The 20,274-nt window shown below is 34.7% G+C and overlaps 2 protein-coding genes across 2 annotated transcripts; both read right to left on the reverse strand.

Annotated features, from left to right (window-relative positions):
- Positions 1 to 1,483: 1,483 nt before the first annotated feature.
- LOC138330358 (prostaglandin E synthase 2-like) lies at positions 1,484 to 9,045 on the reverse strand. Its single transcript, XM_069277938.1, has 6 exons — positions 8,710 to 9,045; positions 5,234 to 5,449; positions 4,536 to 4,741; positions 3,612 to 3,824; positions 3,168 to 3,285; positions 1,484 to 2,843 (listed from the first exon to the last, which is right to left on the reverse strand). The coding sequence occupies exons 1-6, from the start codon at positions 9,013 to 9,015 to the stop codon at positions 2,685 to 2,687; spliced, it is 1,218 nt and encodes a 405-aa protein (XP_069134039.1). The 5' UTR covers positions 9,016 to 9,045; the 3' UTR covers positions 1,484 to 2,684.
- A 1,522-nt stretch (positions 9,046 to 10,567) lies between these two features.
- LOC138330368 (protein TFG-like) lies at positions 10,568 to 18,817 on the reverse strand. The gene is made up of 8 exons (XM_069277948.1): positions 18,763 to 18,817; positions 17,312 to 17,490; positions 16,709 to 16,792; positions 16,301 to 16,447; positions 15,847 to 16,011; positions 15,213 to 15,623; positions 12,425 to 12,624; positions 10,568 to 12,036 (listed from the first exon to the last, which is right to left on the reverse strand). The coding sequence occupies exons 2-8, from the start codon at positions 17,481 to 17,483 to the stop codon at positions 11,863 to 11,865; spliced, it is 1,353 nt and encodes a 450-aa protein (XP_069134049.1). The 5' UTR covers positions 17,484 to 17,490; positions 18,763 to 18,817; the 3' UTR covers positions 10,568 to 11,862.
- Positions 18,818 to 20,274: the final 1,457 nt, after the last annotated feature.

Genomic DNA, 20,274 nt, shown 5'->3' on the forward strand with positions numbered 1-20,274 from the left:
AATATACGAAATGTCACTGTTATACCCACAGGGACCTGGCACGACTTTTTAACCAACAGTATACACATATATTGCTGTAATATAAGGTGTCATTGTGACATCAGTCAATGTAATATATTAGGTGTCATTGTGACATCAATCAATACAATATATAAGGTGGTACTGTGACATCAGTCAATCAGTGGTGTAGCTACCATTGACGCAAAAACACAACTGCTAGCACATCAATCAATTCTCTTTCTTTTTTTTCAAAATCAGAATATATTCGCTATCAATTGGTTCGAGCTCATGTCAGAAAATTGACGTTTTTTAAGCCGAAAACCCCACAGGAACAAGACAGTAGGTGACTAACAAGGAATTATATCCTAGTAACCATGCCGCCAATAATGGCAACAGCAGAGAGAAGCTTAGCGTTCTGAAACACAGGGACCTGGCATGCCAGGTCCCTGTGTTCTGAAACGCCTTAAAACCCGCGAAAATTAAATGGGTTTTAGCTTTGTTACATATGCACCACGACGTGCCCATAGTTAACGTGGATACTATTATTGACATTTTCGATGGGCAAAAAAACAGGAGGATGTTATACTGAACTTTGATATGTGGCTACTCTTCGTCGCTATCACAATACAATAAGTGTGCAAATAAAGAGTGCATTTGTACATTCAATTTTCATTTAGTCCTTTTTGCGCATTCAATCTTTAATTAAAATTAGATCTTCTACATCTTTGTATATATAGCTTTCCGTAGACCTACGAGCGGACGGTCTACGAATTAAGTCACGCATTAAATTGAACTTTAACAATGCGTTTTCGTGTGTATAAATGATCCAATGAGAGTATCAGCACTTACAAGCAGAAAGAAATTGACTGTCTTAAGAGACAGTCGATTTCTCTGTTTACTTACAAAATTATCAAAATCGCTCTAGAATTTAATCGCAGTGTAGTAGGAAAATCACTTAAGACACGGCCGCAATTGACAAAAATACAGTACATGTTTGCATACAGATATGACGACATATATAATTCTGATTTCTAAATATAGGTAACTTTCAATCTGCAATATGAATTAATCCGTTTTCAGCGTTATTAATTACCAGGTAAATTACCACGTTAAGAACGCTTTAAAATCATAAAAATGCATCTAAAACTCATCTCAGCCATTCTAAATCGTAATTCCTCCCCTAATCCCCTTGTGAATTGTTTGACAGCTTATATTAAGAATTTTTCAAAAAGGTTGAGATCCACCCTGCCTTACTCCGAAGGGGTAAATTTTTGTTCTAGCCATATCCAATTATTCAGGTATTTACTGTTGACATTACACAAATGCACAACAAAGTCGATGTGAATTGTTAAATTGTTATACATGAAGTCAACAGTATTGTCAGGATGTTATGGCACTATTAACATAACATCATGCAATACGTCGATTTTGAGATACCAAAACATGAAAACACTTAAACGAAAGATAATAACACAACCTTCAATTTTATTTCAAATGATAGATTTATTTCAAATAGTATACATGTAACTACACAACAACAAGATTTCGTGAACAGATTATTCACACATTTAACACATTTTAGTATTTTGCATTTTCCAATAAATAAATAGTTCCCTACTCCCATTGTTCACACAAATGTTACCTGTAAATGTCCTACTCAATTGATCCTGATCACCCTTAGATTAAGAACCTGAAAGTGATATGTCAACCAACTGCATACATATAGTTATAAATCAATGTCAAATGATAGAAAGATAATAAGACATTGATGCAAGTTGATCACTGCTGCTGAAAAACTACCAGTATTTCAAATTTTGTGTCGTATGAAAATGGTGAATTTGAAAATGCATTTCTTCCAATATTTGTTACAATCATAATGTACGTATACCAGAACTGAGTCCATTAACCTCTCATTTGTTTGCTAGTTGATATTACATAATGTATTCCACATTGTAGTCAGTATAGTGTTGTACCTGTTGTAAGTGTTTTGCTAGGGGAGAGAGATTTATGTGCAATACCGATTTTAAGGGGGAGATTCATACTAGCGGTGTAGTTGGTCAGTTCCTTGCTGTGAATAATGGTTATGTGTGTAACATGTATGATCCACTGAATCATAGTTGTCCTTTTTGTTTTTGTCCAAAGTTTCTACCCATGCTCAATCAGAAATATTTATGTACATGTTAAGTAAACACTGTGCACTCAGAGTCCCAAAGATCAAAGTCTGGTTTGATACACACAACACTACAACAGGTTTTGTAAGGAAATGACATTAATACTAATACTTTATCCAGGCTGTCCTTATTTGTGACAATAAAGAAATATTCAAAGTCATCTTGCAAGTTTCTGTGGCTACAGTGCAGATGCATATAAATTCAATAAACAACTGACACATTCATACTAGATATAGGAGTCTTTCATGAATTCAAAGAGAGGTTATACATAATAAATGTACAGTACAATTTGTAATTCATAAATACAGATATGTTGTATCTTTATGATCCAACACTTTGTAATACTGTTACATTCACAGACAAACGTTCAGTGAATTACATTAATCCTGTCCAAATCTTACTGTAACCACACAATACAAGGTGATCAAGGTTGGAAATAACAATTTTGACACTTTGAGCTTTCTGGGTCTTATTATCCTGAATCAAATTGATGTTCTATAGACTTAAATTTCATCATGATTTGCCTGGTGTCACCAGTTTAATAGTACCGTGTCCCTCGTGCTGACTGACAGCAGTCTTCATACGGTAATACCAAGTTTTGATTTTAGTCCTTTCCAGAGTTTCTTTAAAAGCATCACATCCTTCTATTGAGCTGAGTACACCATAAACAGACTGTAAATAGGAAAATGTATATATATTATACAACTACTAATTGTAATGTCTGACCAATAATCATAGGTAATGTTCACAATGTTATACACTTATCAATTTATCATAATGTCCCAACTGCAAATCATAATGCCAAGATATAATCATTTATCATAACTGATAATGCCCTACCAATAATCATAATGTCCCACAACTTATCATAATTTCCACAACTATCAACATTATATCAACACTAAGTATTATTAAACAAGTTTTATTGAGAGAACAATTTAAAGCCCTGATACAGTAAACTATATCGTAAATGTTTAAAGAAGATGCTATATTTACCAGATCAGCCAGGTTTGGTTTGGTTCCACCCATAAACTTTCTGTTTTTGCCTACAGCCTTTACCCAAACATCACACTCGTTGTACAGGGAGATACGCACGTCTTGGTGCAAGTTATACCTGAACAAATACATTGCACAAGGAATGATTAAAAACATTTTGATAAGGATTAAAAGAGAATATGATTTGTAATAGCTGCAAGCTAACTTTACCTGAGGGATGTACTACACATATGTGAATATGAATTAAATTTATAGTATTTTATATTGCATAGTATGAAATATGAAGTATGAATATTATATAATATATTACTAGTGATGAGTTGCACTTCTTTTACTTTCTCAAATTTCAGAACATATCAGAAAAGACCAGTAAAGCCAAATAAAAAATTTGCATGTCTAATTCATTAACGGTGCTATAAGTGCTATAAAATAAAAGTTAAATGCCTTTTTTTCAGAAGTTTTCCTAAGAAGTACATGGCAGTTGCTCCAGTATAGATGACAAACATCCTCATTGGGTAGCTGAACACGTTTTCCCACTCTCCAACATCAGAGAAGTATCTGAAAGCTTGAAGAGCCTCCGTTGGTGTTCTGTACACATTTGGAGATAGCATATGAACCAATGTTTTGTCTGTCCAGGCTCGCCACTTTCTTTCCTCCCTGTAGAAAGAATATTGTGTTATTTATTTGTTTCAAAAAAATCAAGTTGCATCAAAGAGGTTAAAGCTTGATTAGATTTATAAAAGTCTGGACATTCTTGTTCATTCCCATCCATTTGTGTTTTGTCCCCTAGGTTTTTCTGCTCCATTTACAGTTACTATAATAAATGATCAGGAAATGAAACTCATCAAAACCCATCGCTCATATTTCAATTTAATATATATCTGAAAATATCATTTTGATAGAGAAGAGGTTGTCAATTTACAAATTGTCAGAAATGATTTTTATATATGATAATTGTGTTCACCTTTCTGAAAGGTGATCAAAATTATCATATATAAAAAATCATAATAAAGTCAACCAATAATCACTATTCTTCACGAAAAGACTATGCAAACAAAAGAATTCTAGATAAACTGTAATACACAGAAAGTACCTGTTAAATACACTGACAGAGTACTCACTAAATACATCTACAGTACTCACTAGTATCATGTAGTATGTACAGTACTCACAACATAAAGATACAAGTACAGTACTCACTTGATAAAATTTACACAGTACTCACTAGATACATGTACAGTATACTAACTAGATACATGCATGTACACTACTCACTAGATACAAGTACAGTACTCATAAGATACATCTACAGTACTCACTAGATACATGTACAGTACTCACTACATTTGTAGATATACATTTACTTACAACTGTTGTTCTCCTGTCCTGCCATCAGAAGCATCCTCTTGGTACATGATTGAATACTTGTTAGAAAAATCTTTGACATTTTTCTTTTTTACTTCATCAAAGACTTCCTCTTCTGGATAGAAGGACTTGATGAGAGAGACGGGTTTGGATGGATCCAGAAGATATGTATACAAGATGCTCATCACCACAGATGAATCATTCAGTTGCTATGGAAACAAATCAAGCGTTAGAAATAATTATAAAGCCTACTAGCAGCATGCTGACATTGCAGAAAGCATTAGAAATTCAAATTCTTCATACCAGATATGTTTGCAGACTTAAAAGAATTTTAAAAATACATTATGGCTGAGATAATGATATGGTCTGGTCTAAGTTTTGATACCCAAAAACAAGCCTTAAGTTCTAAACTATATGAAGATCTTATCTGCAGGTTTCATTGTCATTTTTCATTGGAGTTATAGCACATAACTTTTAGAAAATAGAGATGAACATATATATCAAATGTGCATTGATAGACAAATGAATGGTCCCCAAAGCTCTTAAGTAACATTTCATACAAACTTAATTGATATGTACCAGCTACAGTATATATACCAAGCCCTCATTAATGGAATATCAGAATACAGTGACAGTATATGGCTACAAAGTTACTTTCTTTATCAACCTCTTCATGATATTCAAGCCTAAACAAATCTTACAATTTGCTCCTGTTTGTTGTCCGCCTTGAACACAAGTATAGGAACTTTCTTATACTTGGACCATTTAATCTCTGATCTAAAGACCGAGTTGACCTCCACCACATCGTAGGATAAGCCATAGTAGTCCAGCAGAGCACGAAGTTTACAGCAAAATGGACATGTCTGATATTGGTACAAAACTAGCTTCATACCACTGTTATCAGTCGGTATTCGTACCTGGAATCAATACATGTATTTTTATATTTGTATAAGATATTTCTAAAAACAAGAGGCCCAGAGGGCCTGTATCGCTCACCTGGTTTGTAATGCCTAGTAAGGTTCATTGTTTCTTTTCTGAAGGAATTTGAATATTTACCTCTAATTCCCCTATTGGGCCCCACTCTTTCTGCTCAAGAGGGTTAGAGCCAAAAATTATAGGAATTCTGTTAACCCCAAGGATGTTTCTGGGCCAAATTTGGTTAAAATCCAAGCAGAACTCTAAGACTAGTAGCGATTTATAGGATTTACCTAAATTTCCCTATTGGGCCCCGCCCCTCCTGCCCCCAGGGGGTCAGATCAAAAACTTATACAAGTTCTATTCCCCTTCCCCCAAGAATGTTTCTGGCCAAATTTGGTTTCAATCCATGCTGAACTCTAGGACAAGTAGCGATTTATAGGATTTACCTCTATTTCCCCTATTGGGCCCGCCCCTCCTGCCCCCGGGGGGTCAGAGCCAAAATTTATATAAGTTCTGTTCCTATTCCCCTAAGAAAGTTTCTGGCCAAATTTGGTTACAATCCATGCAGAACTCTAGGACAAGTAGCGATTTATAGGATTTACCTAAATTTCCCCTATTGGGCCCCGCCCCTCCTGTCCCCGGGGGGTCAGAGCCAAAATTTATACAAGTTCTATTCCCCTTCCCCCAAGGTTGTTTCTGGCCAAATTTGGTTACAATCTATGCAGAACTCTAGGACAAGTAGCGATTTATAGGATTTACCTCTATTTCCCCTATTGGGCCCTGCCCCTACTGTCCCTGGGGGGTCAGAGCCAAAATTTATACAAGTTCTGTTCCCCTTCCCCCAAGGATGTTTCTGGCCAAATTTGGTTACAATCCATGCAGAACTCTAGGACAAGTAGCGATTTATAGGATTTACCTAAATTTCCCTTATTGGGCCCCGCCCCTCCTGTCCCTGGGGGGTCAGAGCCAAAATTTATACAAGTTCTGTTCCCCTTCCCCCAAGGATGTTTCTGGCCAAATTTGGTTACAATCCATGCAGAACACTAGGACAAGTAGTGATTTATAGGATTTACCTCTATTTCCCCTATTGGGCCTCGCCCCTCCTGTCCCCGGGGGTTCAGAGCCAAAATTTATACAAGTTCTATTCCCCTTCCCCCAAGGATGTTTCTGGCCAAATTTGGTTTCAATCCATGCTGAACTCTAGGACAAGTAGCGATTTATAGGATTTACCTTAATTTCCCCTATTGGGCCCCGCCCCTCCTGTCCTCGGGGGGTCAGAGCCAAAATTTATACAAGTTCTGATTCCCTTCCCCCAATGATGTTTCTGGCCAAATTTGGTTACAATCCATGCAGAACTCTAGGACAAGTAGCGATTTATAGGATTTATCTAAATTTCCCCTATTGGGCCCCGCCCCTCCTGTCCCCGAGGGGTCAGAGCCAAAATTTATACAAATTCTGTTCCCCTTCCCCCAAGGATGTTTCTGGCCAAATTTGGTAACAATCCATGCAGAACACTAGGACAAGTAGCGATTTATAGGATTTACCTCAATTTCCCCTATTGGGCCCCGCCCCTCCTGTCCCCGGGGGGGTCAGAGCAAAAATTTATACAAGTTCTGTTCCCCTCCCCCCAAGGATGTTTCTGGCCAAATTTGGTTAAAATCCATGCAGAACTCTATGACTAGTAGTGATTTAAAGGAAATGTTGACGGACAGACGGACGACGGACGACGGACGCCGCGCCATGACATAAGCTCACCGGCCCTTCGGGCCAGGTGAGCTAAAAATATGAAATGTTTTCCTTCCATAAAAAAAATATATATATTGTGTATATTCTATTTCAAATACTGTATTTAATATATGGAAAATTGGAGTTAACATCTAAGAACTCTCCATTTTTTTAATCAAGAACTTAAAGGCGCACTACCTTTCTGGAGCAAAATATAAAGGTTTCTAAAAACTATTAATAACATCAGAAAATATATACCGATGGCCTAAGATGAGGTTACAACACCAAACATATGCAAGATTTCCTACGTAATATATGACATCAATGAAGAGTCATTTCGCTGTTTTGCCGTCTGACCCAGTGATAATCAACTACCACACAGTATTTAGGACGACGGTAGGTAACATAACTTAAGACAACCCACATTAAGAAAATAAGCATTTTATTTATTCTAATCAAATTGTTCAGAAGGTGATGATATGTGTAGTGTTAACAGTAATTTAATAACTTTTGCGACTCTACAAAATTTTCAATCTTGTTAAATTTGTTTTACATTTTGGCGATGATTCCCATTTTAAGCCGCTTTCGAAAGGTAAATGGGCCTTTAACAAAATTCTGCTGTCAAGTACCATATTCAACCAATACCGTGCCTTGTGCACATAGAAAAATAAAAACAAAATAAGAAGGCACTTAAAGATGCTCCATCGCCGACAGATCATAAATATTATACATTATTTGAACAATAATTGGTGTTTAATCATGTATGTATATGTCTAATTTACACAAAAACTAATATAAAATAATTTATTTTGCCTTTGGTGCATGCGCAATCAGTACATCATTCCATATAGTATATAGTGCCACAGAATTTTTTCGGGATGCAATTAATTGTTTTTCATATTTTTTACTTGTAGTAAAATTAGAACCTCAAACTTTTCAACGATGGTAATGGTGCAAAGTAAGTAACTTTTGGAACTGAAGAAAAATACTACATCGTTTGCAGCTGTTTTTGATAGTGAAAAAATACCATTTGTCAGCGGTGGAGCATCTTTAACAGAACCAAATTTGGATTAGCCTTTCATAAAAAATTTTTGCTTAAAATAAGATATACATCAAATTGCAAAAAGAAATCAAGAAACTTGAGGTTTCATATTTCCAGTCTGCATTTATTTCAAGGTCAGCATGGCAAATTAAGGCCTCAATTACAATAAGCGGAGAGCTTATAGGGATGGGGGCGCTTACTGGGTCAAATACAGTACATTTTTGAAAGTCAATTTGGACAGAAACATATTACAGTGTGTGCTTCTGAATTGGGTAAATTTATTTATTTATTTGGAAATAAAGAATTTTTAAATAGTTAGATTTTTAATGTTTAATTAGCTTTATCGGTAAATCACAGTTTGACACTAAGATGTAAGACATTTATTTACTTCATTAGTTTATTTAAATTGTTATGTAACTGTACGTCAGATCTATCCGTCTATAACGGAAGAATATTTTTTCATCATAAAACGATCTATGATATACTATTCACCTCTCTTGACGGTTTTACGTTATCAGGTATCACATCATCTTCTTCAGCTTGCACAGTCGTGTTGCGTAATCCATAACCGACACCGAATGCTGTTGCTGTCAACACGCCGATTCCAATAATTCTACCCGTCCATTTTGACCTTGAAACTCTAGGATCCGATGATGCCGAACTGTAGAATCTGGAAGACGACCCTAAACGGAAAAGTGTTTTGTTATTTCTGTTCGTCGATTCTTTTAACAATCTGGTTTGACCAACAAGGCACTTTATAGTTTTGCTCAGTCTCCAGCACCTGATGGTGGCCGCCATGTTGTTACTTTATAATAGCGGAACCGGAACTAATTACTTTGCAAGTAAAATACGGATCCGTAATTTTATAGTGATCTATAAAAATATTACACGAAAATGCAAAATATAACAAAGCGTAGTTTTTATCTTTAATAGAAAAAAACACATATGTTTCAAACCAGCGTAAGAAAAACTGAAAATAATTATTACTTTTTCAAATACCAACCTGTCTTAACGACCACCTGTGTAAGACGGCACAAGATCATGCACGTGCATTAGCGGATTAAAAATAATTACTATCTAAATCCCTGATAATATAGAGTAAAAACCACTTGTTTTTAAAACCATTTAGTTTTTGTTCATTTGATCATCTTAATAAAAAAAATGCGACTCGATATACCATCACAAAAAAAACATAATGTCAGAGATAATGTTTCTGCAACTTCGCTAGCCAAGGGTATTAGCCGATTCTCTTTGGACTAATACCCTTGGCTAGCGAAGTTGATGTTTCTGATATCATATGTATTTCCTTGGATTATCTCCCATTAGGCCTACTGTTGATAAACAGCACGAATGACCATTTTCTGTACTAAAATTCTTATAGCACTGAGCAAATGTAGTTTTGCCACTTAATTAAAAGACATTTTTTTTAATACATTGTACTCTTATATCATTGTGTATCTGTTAAATAAAAACTAAAGAAATGATAATGTATTAATGATTCCTTTAGATGTTAATCTATATATCATTACACTGTATATGGTTTTTCAAAAGGGTAGGGTACATGATTTTCATTTCTATTTCCGCATGCTAGAGTTCCATTATGCAGTTACATGTATCTTAGCTTGGTAGCCCCCAACTTCGCTAGCCAAGGGTATTAGTCCAATCCTCTCTGTAGTAGAGACTAAAACCCTTGGCTAGCGAAGTTGGGTGGCTCCTTGATTACTGAGAAGATGTAGAAGACATTTTAGAACTGTTCAATCATCATACCGGTAATCAATAACATCAATAATCAAAATATGGTATCCACCCCACTTTTTTTTAAAGGCCCACTACTTTGCCAAAACAATAAACAAAAGTTTCTTCATTAAACACAACAAAAGCATAAACACCACCATACAAATGCAAGTTTTGCAGTGTAATCTATGTAAACCATTCATTTCTGTTTTACCGTCTGGTATAATGATGGTGCAGTAATTTGGACGCAGTAATTTGGACGGCAGAAAATTAACATTCGATTTATTTAAAATTGTTCATAAGATTGTTCATAAGGTGATGATAACTGTAGTATTATGGTAAGCTAATAACTTTTGCTATTCTACAAAATTATCAATCTCGTTTTACATTCCCATTTTGAAAATTAAGACTTTTCACAATTGTAGTCGGCGTTAAAAAAAATTCTAGAAAAATCTTTTAGCATGAAGAAGGATTTGGAAATATGTTTGACATTTTTTCTCGAACATTCAATTTTTTAGCATCAGAAATTTTAAACATTCTAACAGAAATAAGCAAATTTCAATTGAAACAATAAAACTTACAAAAACTTGCTAAAGACAACAAAGAAACACAAAAATCAGATATTTCATTTTAATCAATTTGATCAATACAATGTACTTGTACATAAATTTTGGTTTATGTATACAACATGAAAATAATACACAGACAATATATTAATGTCTGTTCTAGTCAACACAACCACTTTGAACTTCTGTAGCTATGTAACTTTATAATTATTCACAGACGTTTTATGCTTAGGCCTAGTCACAGCCAGGAATTGTAAAATCTGCTTATATAACACATAGCAAACCTTTATCAGGCATATGCAGACACTTTCCTCTGAACAACCCTAAGGTAATGTCTCTTTATACATTACACTAGAATTATATTCCAAGAAATATAAAACCAGTGTTTCCTTGAAATTTGTTCTTATATATACAAACATAGCATTCATTGATGGTTTATTGCACAATAACACTTTTACTGATGATGGTCGACGGCTTGTGTAGGTACTAGGTAGCAGGCTTAACAAATAACAGTATAGAACTAAAAGAAAATAATTACAAGAAAAGGTTAAAGACAAATTGCACTACTACAACAGGAAATCCCTATGGGGCTTTGGTATCCACCTTTCACCTTTTTAGTGTGTTTTTTTTTTTTTTTTTTTTTTTCTGGGGTGGAGTATCTTTGTAAATTTGCTTTGTATTCAGTTCAATTTTTACAAACAAAAAAAATATGGAAAAGCTTTTTCTACTAATTGCCCATGTTAAAAAAATATTTCTAATCACATACATTACTGAGTTGAAGCTAGATGAAGGACTACAGGCGATTTGGGCATATCACACTCTGTTGACAATAATATTACAGTATAAGGTTCAAAATTGATCATTTAGAAATAAAATATAATATTGTAGAATATACTATAAATCGGTTTACAGACATTAAATTAACACTCAGCTGTCTGTATTTTTATCTTATTTACCCTGAACAAACATTTTGGAACTCCTTATTCTAGGCAGTAGTTAATCATTTTTCAAGGGTGAATGACTTTAATAAATCATCTGTTTACGTCAAGCTCTATGGAAGATTCTGTTAAACTAACACCACACAGAATGTATATTTGATTTTTAAAATGACATGATTTTAGCAATTAATAATGCATGTACCGGTAGATTTCTAAAGCACAGTCTGACAACTGTCATAGCCAGCATCTATGAGGCTACATATATTTTACTATTAGGAAGAAGAAAGTGAAATCCTCATCAGTAGCATTCAATACAATTAGAGGAAGGAAAAAAATGTCTCCCAATATGGCTGTAATCACAATGAATGTGATAAAAGAGGAATGAAAGAATGTTATTTAATCTTAGATCACTTGTAGCCTTGTGAATAGCCCTGGGAAGGTTTAGGGTAGCCAGCGCCATATCCTTGTCCAGTTCCACGAGCATAAGGATTTGAAGGACTAGCTGACCCTGGGGTTCCAGAGGGAGAACTTGTAGGGGCTCCTGAGGGCTGTGGCTGTCCAGTGTAACTCTGGTATCCACCCTAAAATATAAGGCACATGTTTATAGTTCTCCAATCTGGGATATGCCTTCAGAAGCCATGAGCACTTGTTATGGTGTTAATTCACATAAGGACAAATGAATTATGGTCTACTGAGAGCAACCTTTCAAGTAAATCTGTGATTCATTACAATTTGATCTTCAAATTGAAATTAATATAATCATAATCAAAATTCAACTACACATGTTTATTAACAAGAACATTCTTTTCTGGAGAAGATCTATATTGGCAATGCTTGATGTCTAACCCCTTGATAAAGAAAATTGCTTGAAATTGAGAAAAAAATATACATCTATTTGCCAAACAAACAACTAAATTCTACTTCATAGAGTTTTCATTAACTTTTCAGGAATGCATAAAAGTTGCTTACAGGAGGTTGATTCCATGGAGCTGCCTGTGACGGCCCAGGGCCAACTCCTGGCTGAGGCATAGCCGACTGATTCCCATACTGGTAAGGGTAGGATCCAGACTGCTGAGTATAGCCTGGCTGACCAGGAATGCCTTGGGCTGGCATCTGTTGAGGCTGTGGTGGGCGTGGCTGTTGCTGTCCAGGTCCTCCAGCGGCATATCCTAAAATAAAGAGTTTATTGATTTAAAACATATTCATATTCAAATTTTCAACTGTCTTTTGTATTTATTCCCCTACTGTATTATTCTACTTAGCTGTGTTGTATATAAATTATATCAATAGTCAGATGAGGGTTTTGACGGTGGGTGACTGTTTCAAAATTGATGATTGGTGATTTGTATTTAATGTCCAATACAGTGTATCTTTTTGCTGAAAATGCTCACCTTTTCATCAACAAACAATTAAGACATTGTATACCACTAAGAACTCTTCAGTTAATGTTGTTAGTATACATAGGTTAAAGTCAAGAAAACTAACTTGGAAGCGTTTCATCTAGCATGCTACAGCCCAAATATCTGCGTACTTCAGGCCATTCACTTACTGATAGGTTATTTGAATATCGTTACATACCATATTTGACCTAAAGAAGGCTCCGGGCGCGGGTAACTGGCTATGGGGGCGCCCTTATTAAGTTCATTATTTCTAAAGTTATTTGAAACAGACTATAGCCCAAAATCTTGCAGCTAGACAGTTGTCACTTCAATGAGTACTGCCGAAAACTTTGAAACGGACTATAGCGAGTTTCCCCGCGATAATCCTTTGATTGTTTCTAGCACATGGACCCTGTTGTCTAGACAGAATATTGGAATGAAAGGGAACGTGTCAACCTGACAGCTGTCACGATGAACAATGTTTGAAGGTTTTAATCAGAGTGATGTTGATGTTGCTCAAGCAGTTTATAAATGTGTAAAATGTTAACATTGAGCTATCTGAAAGCAGTGACTCTAACTGTGATTATTGATGATATGGCTGACGACTACTACGACTGTGCCAGTCCAGGTAATTGACAATCAAACTATCTAATATCGGATATCTATGTGGCTGTTATTTTATTCTGTAAATTGGATATGTAATAAAATTCTAAAGAAAGGTAAGTGTGTTGTTTATTAAAAAAATGATACAAGATAGCTGGACAATGCATCATTTTATTTTTTTTTAAAGAAAAAAACGCAGGGGCGCCCTTATTACAGCAGACGCCCTCTTTAGGTCAATTACGGTATCTGACCTCTGTGATCTTGAAAGCAGGGTGTAGCTCTTCATCCCAACATGCTACAGACCGATATCAGGTCTCTAGATTTACTAGTAAATATCTATTGACAAGAAATAATTTAAAGGTTTTAGCCTATTTGACCCATGTGTCCTCGAATGCAAGTCAAGATCATTCATTTGAACATCCTTGATAGCCCTTCATCCCAGCATGCTACAAACCCAATAACAAGTCTCTAGGCCTCTTAGTTATTGACAAGAAGTTGTTAAAAAATTGTCTATTTATTTGAATAAAATTGGTAACCCTTCATTCCAGCTTCATGCTACATACTCAATATCAGTGACTATGCAATATGACTATAGGTCATCCTAACCCTTTTGGTCAAATGACCTTATAAAAAAAAGAATGAAAAGCATTATGAAGGAGATTGCATCACCACGATTGTAGGTAAAACACATCTGAGGTACTATAAAATAAAGATCTGTTAGGCCAAAAAAAATTAATTAGTTGGTTCTCAGGCCCGCGCGCATATCATTTTTAAGCCCCGCATTGCCGATTTTATTGTAAAAGTAAAAAAAAAAAAAAAATTGTTTGCGTGGACCAAAATTCCGGAAAAAATGTCCGTATCCGTTTTTTTGTACGATTTTAGACAGCACATCTTAAAAACGCTTGTCTGCATTCACACTACGAGTATTCCAAGCGCCAACGTGATCTTGATTGGCAAACGCTCTCGTAAAAAAGTGTCCGTCTCCGGCTTTTTTAGCAGTTTTAGACGGCACATCTTTTAAACGTTTGTCTGCAATACTAGTGAATGAATGTTCCAAGCGCCAAAGTGATATGCAAAACATGACATTGTGATGTGGTCGTGTGGTAATGTCGCTGGTATCTGTCCACATTTGGCACGGTTCCACGGTCGTACTGCCATGGAACATTATCGGTGGATTCTCCGATGCTTGTACTTTGACCGAACTGTTCCAATCATTGAAGGAGGGCACATAAGGACCCCAAGATTGGACTTTTCCCGAGAAACTGATGCTGAACAAAATGGCGGCGTCAATCGGTCAGAGCAAAGTGTCTGGATTAGATCAAGTAATGATGAACATGAAGGTTGGGGAGACTGTCACAGCATTCCGCCGTTACATCCGATATGACATTATTGATGGTGCATGAACCCAAACGAAACCTGAATACCGTGATCGTGACAAACGGGTGATAGTGGGAACCGTAAACAAAATGCTTTTTATGTGCTTTTCGCGGCCACTCGGAAACTGTCATTACCGGAGCCCTACACAACAAACGTGTTGTATTTAACAAGGTGTTGATAATTTGCTGTTACGAAATCCTTTTGAATTGAAACTTTGGTGAATTTTACCTCCTATTGTGTTGGGAAATTAAAAAAAGAAAAAAAAAGCCCTCCCTCCCTCATCTATTTTCAGAAAAAGTGGCCTGAGAACCAACTAATTAATTTTGTTTGGCCTTATATATTTCTGTAATTACAGCCTCTTGATGTGCTGTTTCTTACCTATCAATGATGATATTTACCTGATGCAGCCTGTTGGTAGGTGTTGCTCCCAGGCTGCTGACCTGGTGTAGAGCTAGAAGAGGCTCCAGCAGAGTAACCAGGCTGGGGTGGTTGGAAACTTGGTTGTCCAGGATGCTGTTGTTGTGGAGGGGTAGGGCCACCGTGGTACATCTGGTGCTGTGGTGATGGGCTCATTTGTGGTTGGTTTGAAGGCTGAGGTGGCTGTGGAGCTACAAAAGCTGAACTAGAAGCATTGGCATCACTAGTGACTGGGGCAGGAGCTGGGGGTTGTTGTTGTTGTTGTGCCTGTTGTTGCTGCTGTGCCTGTTGTTGTAGAATTTGCTGTGCTTGCTGTTGTTGAGCCTTTAACTGATTACTAGAAGATGATCCAATACTAGACAAACTATCTGGTGTCCCTGACCTATCCTGGCCTGTAGAAACAAAACAAAATTAGAATTCATAGTATAAAATCAGATTTATTTCAAGCTGTAACATATTTTCTCTCAATTTATTAAAACTTGCTCTATGAATTTTCTTGTTAAAATAATTACTCTATGAATTTTCTTGTTAAAATAATTAAGGATATTTGAAACTAGTAACACTAAACCACAATTGCTGTTAAAAACCAAAACCCATTTTATTGAAAGAAGTTACCAGGTAAACCAAATGAAGAAATGACTTTGCTTTGTTGTGATTCATCTGTTGATCTTTGTGTGGAGAGTGGGTCAAATTCTTTTCCCTGCTGGGCATTAGCTGGCATTGACCCTGAAGTGGCCACTGTAGCTGGACTTCTTCCGCTTTCTGTCACCATAGGCTCATCTGATATAAACACATGTGATACAGACAAACATCTTATAAAAGATAGACATAAATGTAAAGCACTTATAAAGAAAAAAATAAAACTTTATGAAATATTATTCAAATCAAAGCATAGAATTCATGGAAGATCAGGGTAATGTTCATTAAGCATTTATTTTATCCAAGTCTTCTTATTTTGATAGATATTAAATCAGTAAATAGAACATGCTTCACATTTTCTTTATTATCAACATTTTCATACTTAATCAATGTAGTTTTATGTAAATTTTAAGCATATCAAAACATCAACCTTTGACTGATGTTTCGCCTGAACTAGTTATCTCCCCTTGGGGTTCTAGTCGGTCCAGTAGGTGGTTGACTGTGTCACGCACATGCTGCAGTTCCTTTTTGATTAATTTCACTTCATCTGTTTCCAGAGGACGAGGTCGACCATTCACTAGAAAATAAGGTGAATAGATCAAATGAAGTTTTCATTCACAGATACTGTACATCAAGAGGACAACATATTTACTTTTTTTTTATTATTTTTTAAATAAAAAAAATGTTCAAATACATGAAATAAAAGAAAAACTCTTACACTGCATATTTTAAATTGTTGTACAATACATTTCCTTACAATTAACCATTGAATGACCATTTTGTTGGAAATCATTTCAATACTCAAAAGATTTATTTTTAAAAAGGTTAAGTAACTTACCAAATAGTGTAATTTTTAATATTCGACTGCATTGAATAGCAAATGTTAGGTCTGAATCATCAAAAATTGTTATAAGGTCCTTGTCTGAAATAGAAATACTAGCAAAAGTTAGTCATTCAAATTTTGTTCTAACAGAAATTTTACACCAAAGTAAATCTTTAATTTGTAGTCAATGGAATACGAAAATGGATCAACTACATGTATAGCTGGTAGTGGTTGTAAAAGAATAATTCCCACTCTTCGGAATAGTCAATGCATACTAATTAGCAAACTAGTACTACTGTAGCTAAGAGACATGATTGTTTGACACTAGAATTTACTAAAAATATGTGCAAGTTGAAAGTACTAAATGGCAAATGTTTTATTTTTTCTTTACAAAGGTTTTTTTTTTCAATATAAAGTTTCAATTCAGTAATCATGCGATTAACGAGCATCAAATTTAAATCTGTCTCCAATATTTCATTTCTAAACCATACATGTGCATGCATGTTTTTTTGTTAATTATACCCTCATCCCTGCATTTGATAGTGATGTTGTTGGTGCTCAAAAACCTGATCATATACACTGCACTTAAATACACACATGTGTATTATAAATTCTTACCCTCATCCCTGTATTTGATAGTGATGTCGTCGGTACTTGACAGTCTACCCCTGTACACTCTCTGCATCATAAGTAACAACTCATCATAGGTGATGTCCTCATTGTGAATGGGAATCCTTCGTATATCCTCACCCAACTGCACTTTTATTATCAACTTCCCACTCAAGTCCATTTTTAGACTATCAAATAGAAAGAGATATTGTATAGTAACATTGAGAAGTAGTTGGTATACATTCAGTTACAAAAATCACTTATTTTGTTCTGCTGATGTGGTAAAGCATATGATATTTCTAATGACTCAGACTCACTTTATTTTTATCAGATAAATATCCTATTGTTTTACATAGCTTTTACTACATGTGTTTAATCATTTCATAAAATCAGGGTTATCCCCATCTTAATCTATTAGTAAAAGTTGGAGTTCAGATCCTTTGTATGCTCCAAATTGTGCTCTTTTCTTTTAGTGTTGACACTACCAGCTCAGTGGTAGAGCATTCGACTAGTGTTTGGATAACTACTGTTGCAACGGAAAAGATATCACATTCTAACTGACTTTTCCAGAAGATGATATCGTTTTTGCTACAGTAGCTATAGAATGAATAGTCATACCCTACTGGGAACAGACAGAAAAAATGCATGAAGTTGTTTTAAACTTTTTTAATCAAAAAAGGGCGTAATAATTTTCACATGGCACCATTACTTACATAATATCAAAATGGGACAAACTTAATTGTCTCAATTTTGGTAAAAGTCACAAACTAAACCACCTCCATTGCTTACTATATGGTGCTAAAATAGAACACTGGTAAAACTCATTCAACCATGACATTTGCACTGAATTTCCCTGATTGCTATACATTGTAGTCAATGGAGAGCACCTTAATTGTCATCTTACAACAAAGTTAGACAACATAATTTGATATTTCACCAACAGAAACATAGAGTCGACATCTTCGATCAGTTGTAAGGCATTCTGAAAATCATGACACCCTTTTTTATTAAAATTTCTAAAATCAACTTCATGCATTTTTCTTACACATAATTCCTCATTTGGGTAACTTATTAATTACTCAAACATGTAACCGTTACCCGTATGCAGGGTTGTGCACAACCTGCCAAAGACATCCATGTAATGAATTTTCAGTCGATGATTTAAACCTATGGTAGTCAAATAATATTAAATGAATTAAGTTTTCTGGACAAACATCTAAAGACAACATCAGACACGACTAGCTGACGACGTAGTATGCAGTAGCATTATTATTGGGAGTAACTTAGATCGATGACAATACAAAAACAGCATACGAAATGTAGCCATCACCTCAGAGAAAGCCATTATGTTTATGATCAAAATGCCACATATTAAAAAATATATTTAAAACACCATATAGAAATGTTGTGACTTGCTGAATATATCAACAATATCCATCTAAATCCTCGCGTTTTCTTACCGGTTTCCTCAAACTTTTCGTCACTGTCAGATGTGGCGGGGTCGCTTATAGCACCAAGAATAAGAATAAGTCATTTTATCCCTCTTTATTGTGAAATCACTCTTTTGGGTTCAAATATTCAATTTTAATTAAAACATTTTAAAAACAATAGAAACACAAAGTGAAATAATTAAAAATATTTACATATTTGATAATAAACAAATATTATTTTTAATGTTGTAGGGAATATTGTTTGATCTAAAATAAAAAACATTTGATCGGACTTATCCGGATATGACGAAAATCGTTCAATATTTGTCTTGAACTTAAATGCTCGCGCATGTGATTATGATCAACAGCACTATTTTCAACATTTCAATGGCTTATTTTATCAAAACCTAGAGTTTTGCCTATATCTAAGAACTTAAGAATATCGATAATATCAGAATGGGTAAAAATATCGTAAATATGACTGTGTATAAACAATGTTTTACACCCATTTCCTCAATGAAAATAAATCAGGAAAATAAGCGTTGACGATAACTAATCGAGTCAATCTTTGGCCAGATATGGAAAGACTTTTAAAAGCAAACTCGATCAGGTCGTCAAAAAATGAGATAATGACAAAAAGGTGGTAAAATATGCATTTTGTATGGCACATTGAATTTACGGAAATTATATATATATATATAAGTATTCTTCTGGTGATATTTCATAATACATAGAAAGATTAATTAAATGTTGTAATTGTTGATTAGTGTCACTATATATCCATATTGGTCTCCCAACATGGGTTTAAATTACTTGGGTGGTTCCAAAATTATTAAACTACTTGCATATAATGTATAATCAAAATAAATACATAAATGAACAATCTATTTCTGAAATATATGATATCATTATCAACACTCTTGTCACTTATCCATTTTATTATTTTGAAACTCACAAAACTCATTTTCGAAGATGGAAAAACTGGAATTTATACCACAAACTTGCCGTTGTTGATATCAAACAATTAGTATAAACCTTTCAACATAAAAAAAAATCAGCATTTTATTAATCTGTAGGATATGTTTTCTTAAATTGAAATATATTTTATCTTAATTACATGTACCAAGTAATTGACGCAATTCTTTTTTTATAAATCAAAAACTAGTACACTGTTGATTTGTATTTGACAAAAACTCTGGCTTTACTTCTATTGTGCCTTACGTAGCATGCAAGCTACTCTTCGGTATGTAGAATATACTGTAATGTTTTCAGATATACATTACAAAATGATACGTTAACCATTATGTGCGACGGAACTCAGTCTAATGATGAAAAACTGTGAATTACATATGAATTATTTGATTGATAATATCTCTTCTATCTAGCTTTGTACTATATGATATAATACTTATAGGCCTATACTATTTAAGTAAAAAAAAAATGTTGATTCTTTGTTATTGTGACCAGCTTTTTGGAACGATCTTGCGTGAACGGTTTTGTCATAAATTTGCAATATGTATATAAAAAAAAAACTGAAATGTT

Source organism: Argopecten irradians, chromosome 1, assembly GCF_041381155.1.
Source record: "Argopecten irradians isolate NY chromosome 1, Ai_NY, whole genome shotgun sequence".
Classification (NCBI taxonomy): Eukaryota; Metazoa; Mollusca; class Bivalvia; order Pectinida; family Pectinidae; genus Argopecten; species Argopecten irradians.

Excerpts from the sequence above, each read along its gene's own strand:
- LOC138330358 (XM_069277938.1), bottom strand. The coding sequence starts at position 9,015 with ATGGCGGCCACCATCAGGTGCTGGAGACTGAGCAAAACTATAAAGTGC. Across the intron at positions 3,825-4,535 it reads AGGACAGGAGAACAACAGTT|GGAGGAAAGAAAGTGGCGAG; the intron begins GTAAGTAAATGT and ends TTCTTTCTACAG. Across the intron at positions 2,844-3,167 it reads AACCAAACCTGGCTGATCTG|TCTGTTTATGGTGTACTCAG; the intron begins GTAAATATAGCA and ends TCCTATTTACAG.
- LOC138330368 (XM_069277948.1), bottom strand. The coding sequence starts at position 17,483 with ATGGACTTGAGTGGGAAGTTGATAATAAAAGTGCAGTTGGGTGAGGAT. Across the intron at positions 16,793-17,311 it reads TATCAAATACAGGGATGAGG|ACAAGGACCTTATAACAATT; the intron begins GTAAGAATTTAT and ends TTTCTATTTCAG. Across the intron at positions 15,624-15,846 it reads TTCTTCATTTGGTTTACCTG|GCCAGGATAGGTCAGGGACA; the intron begins GTAACTTCTTTC and ends TTGTTTCTACAG.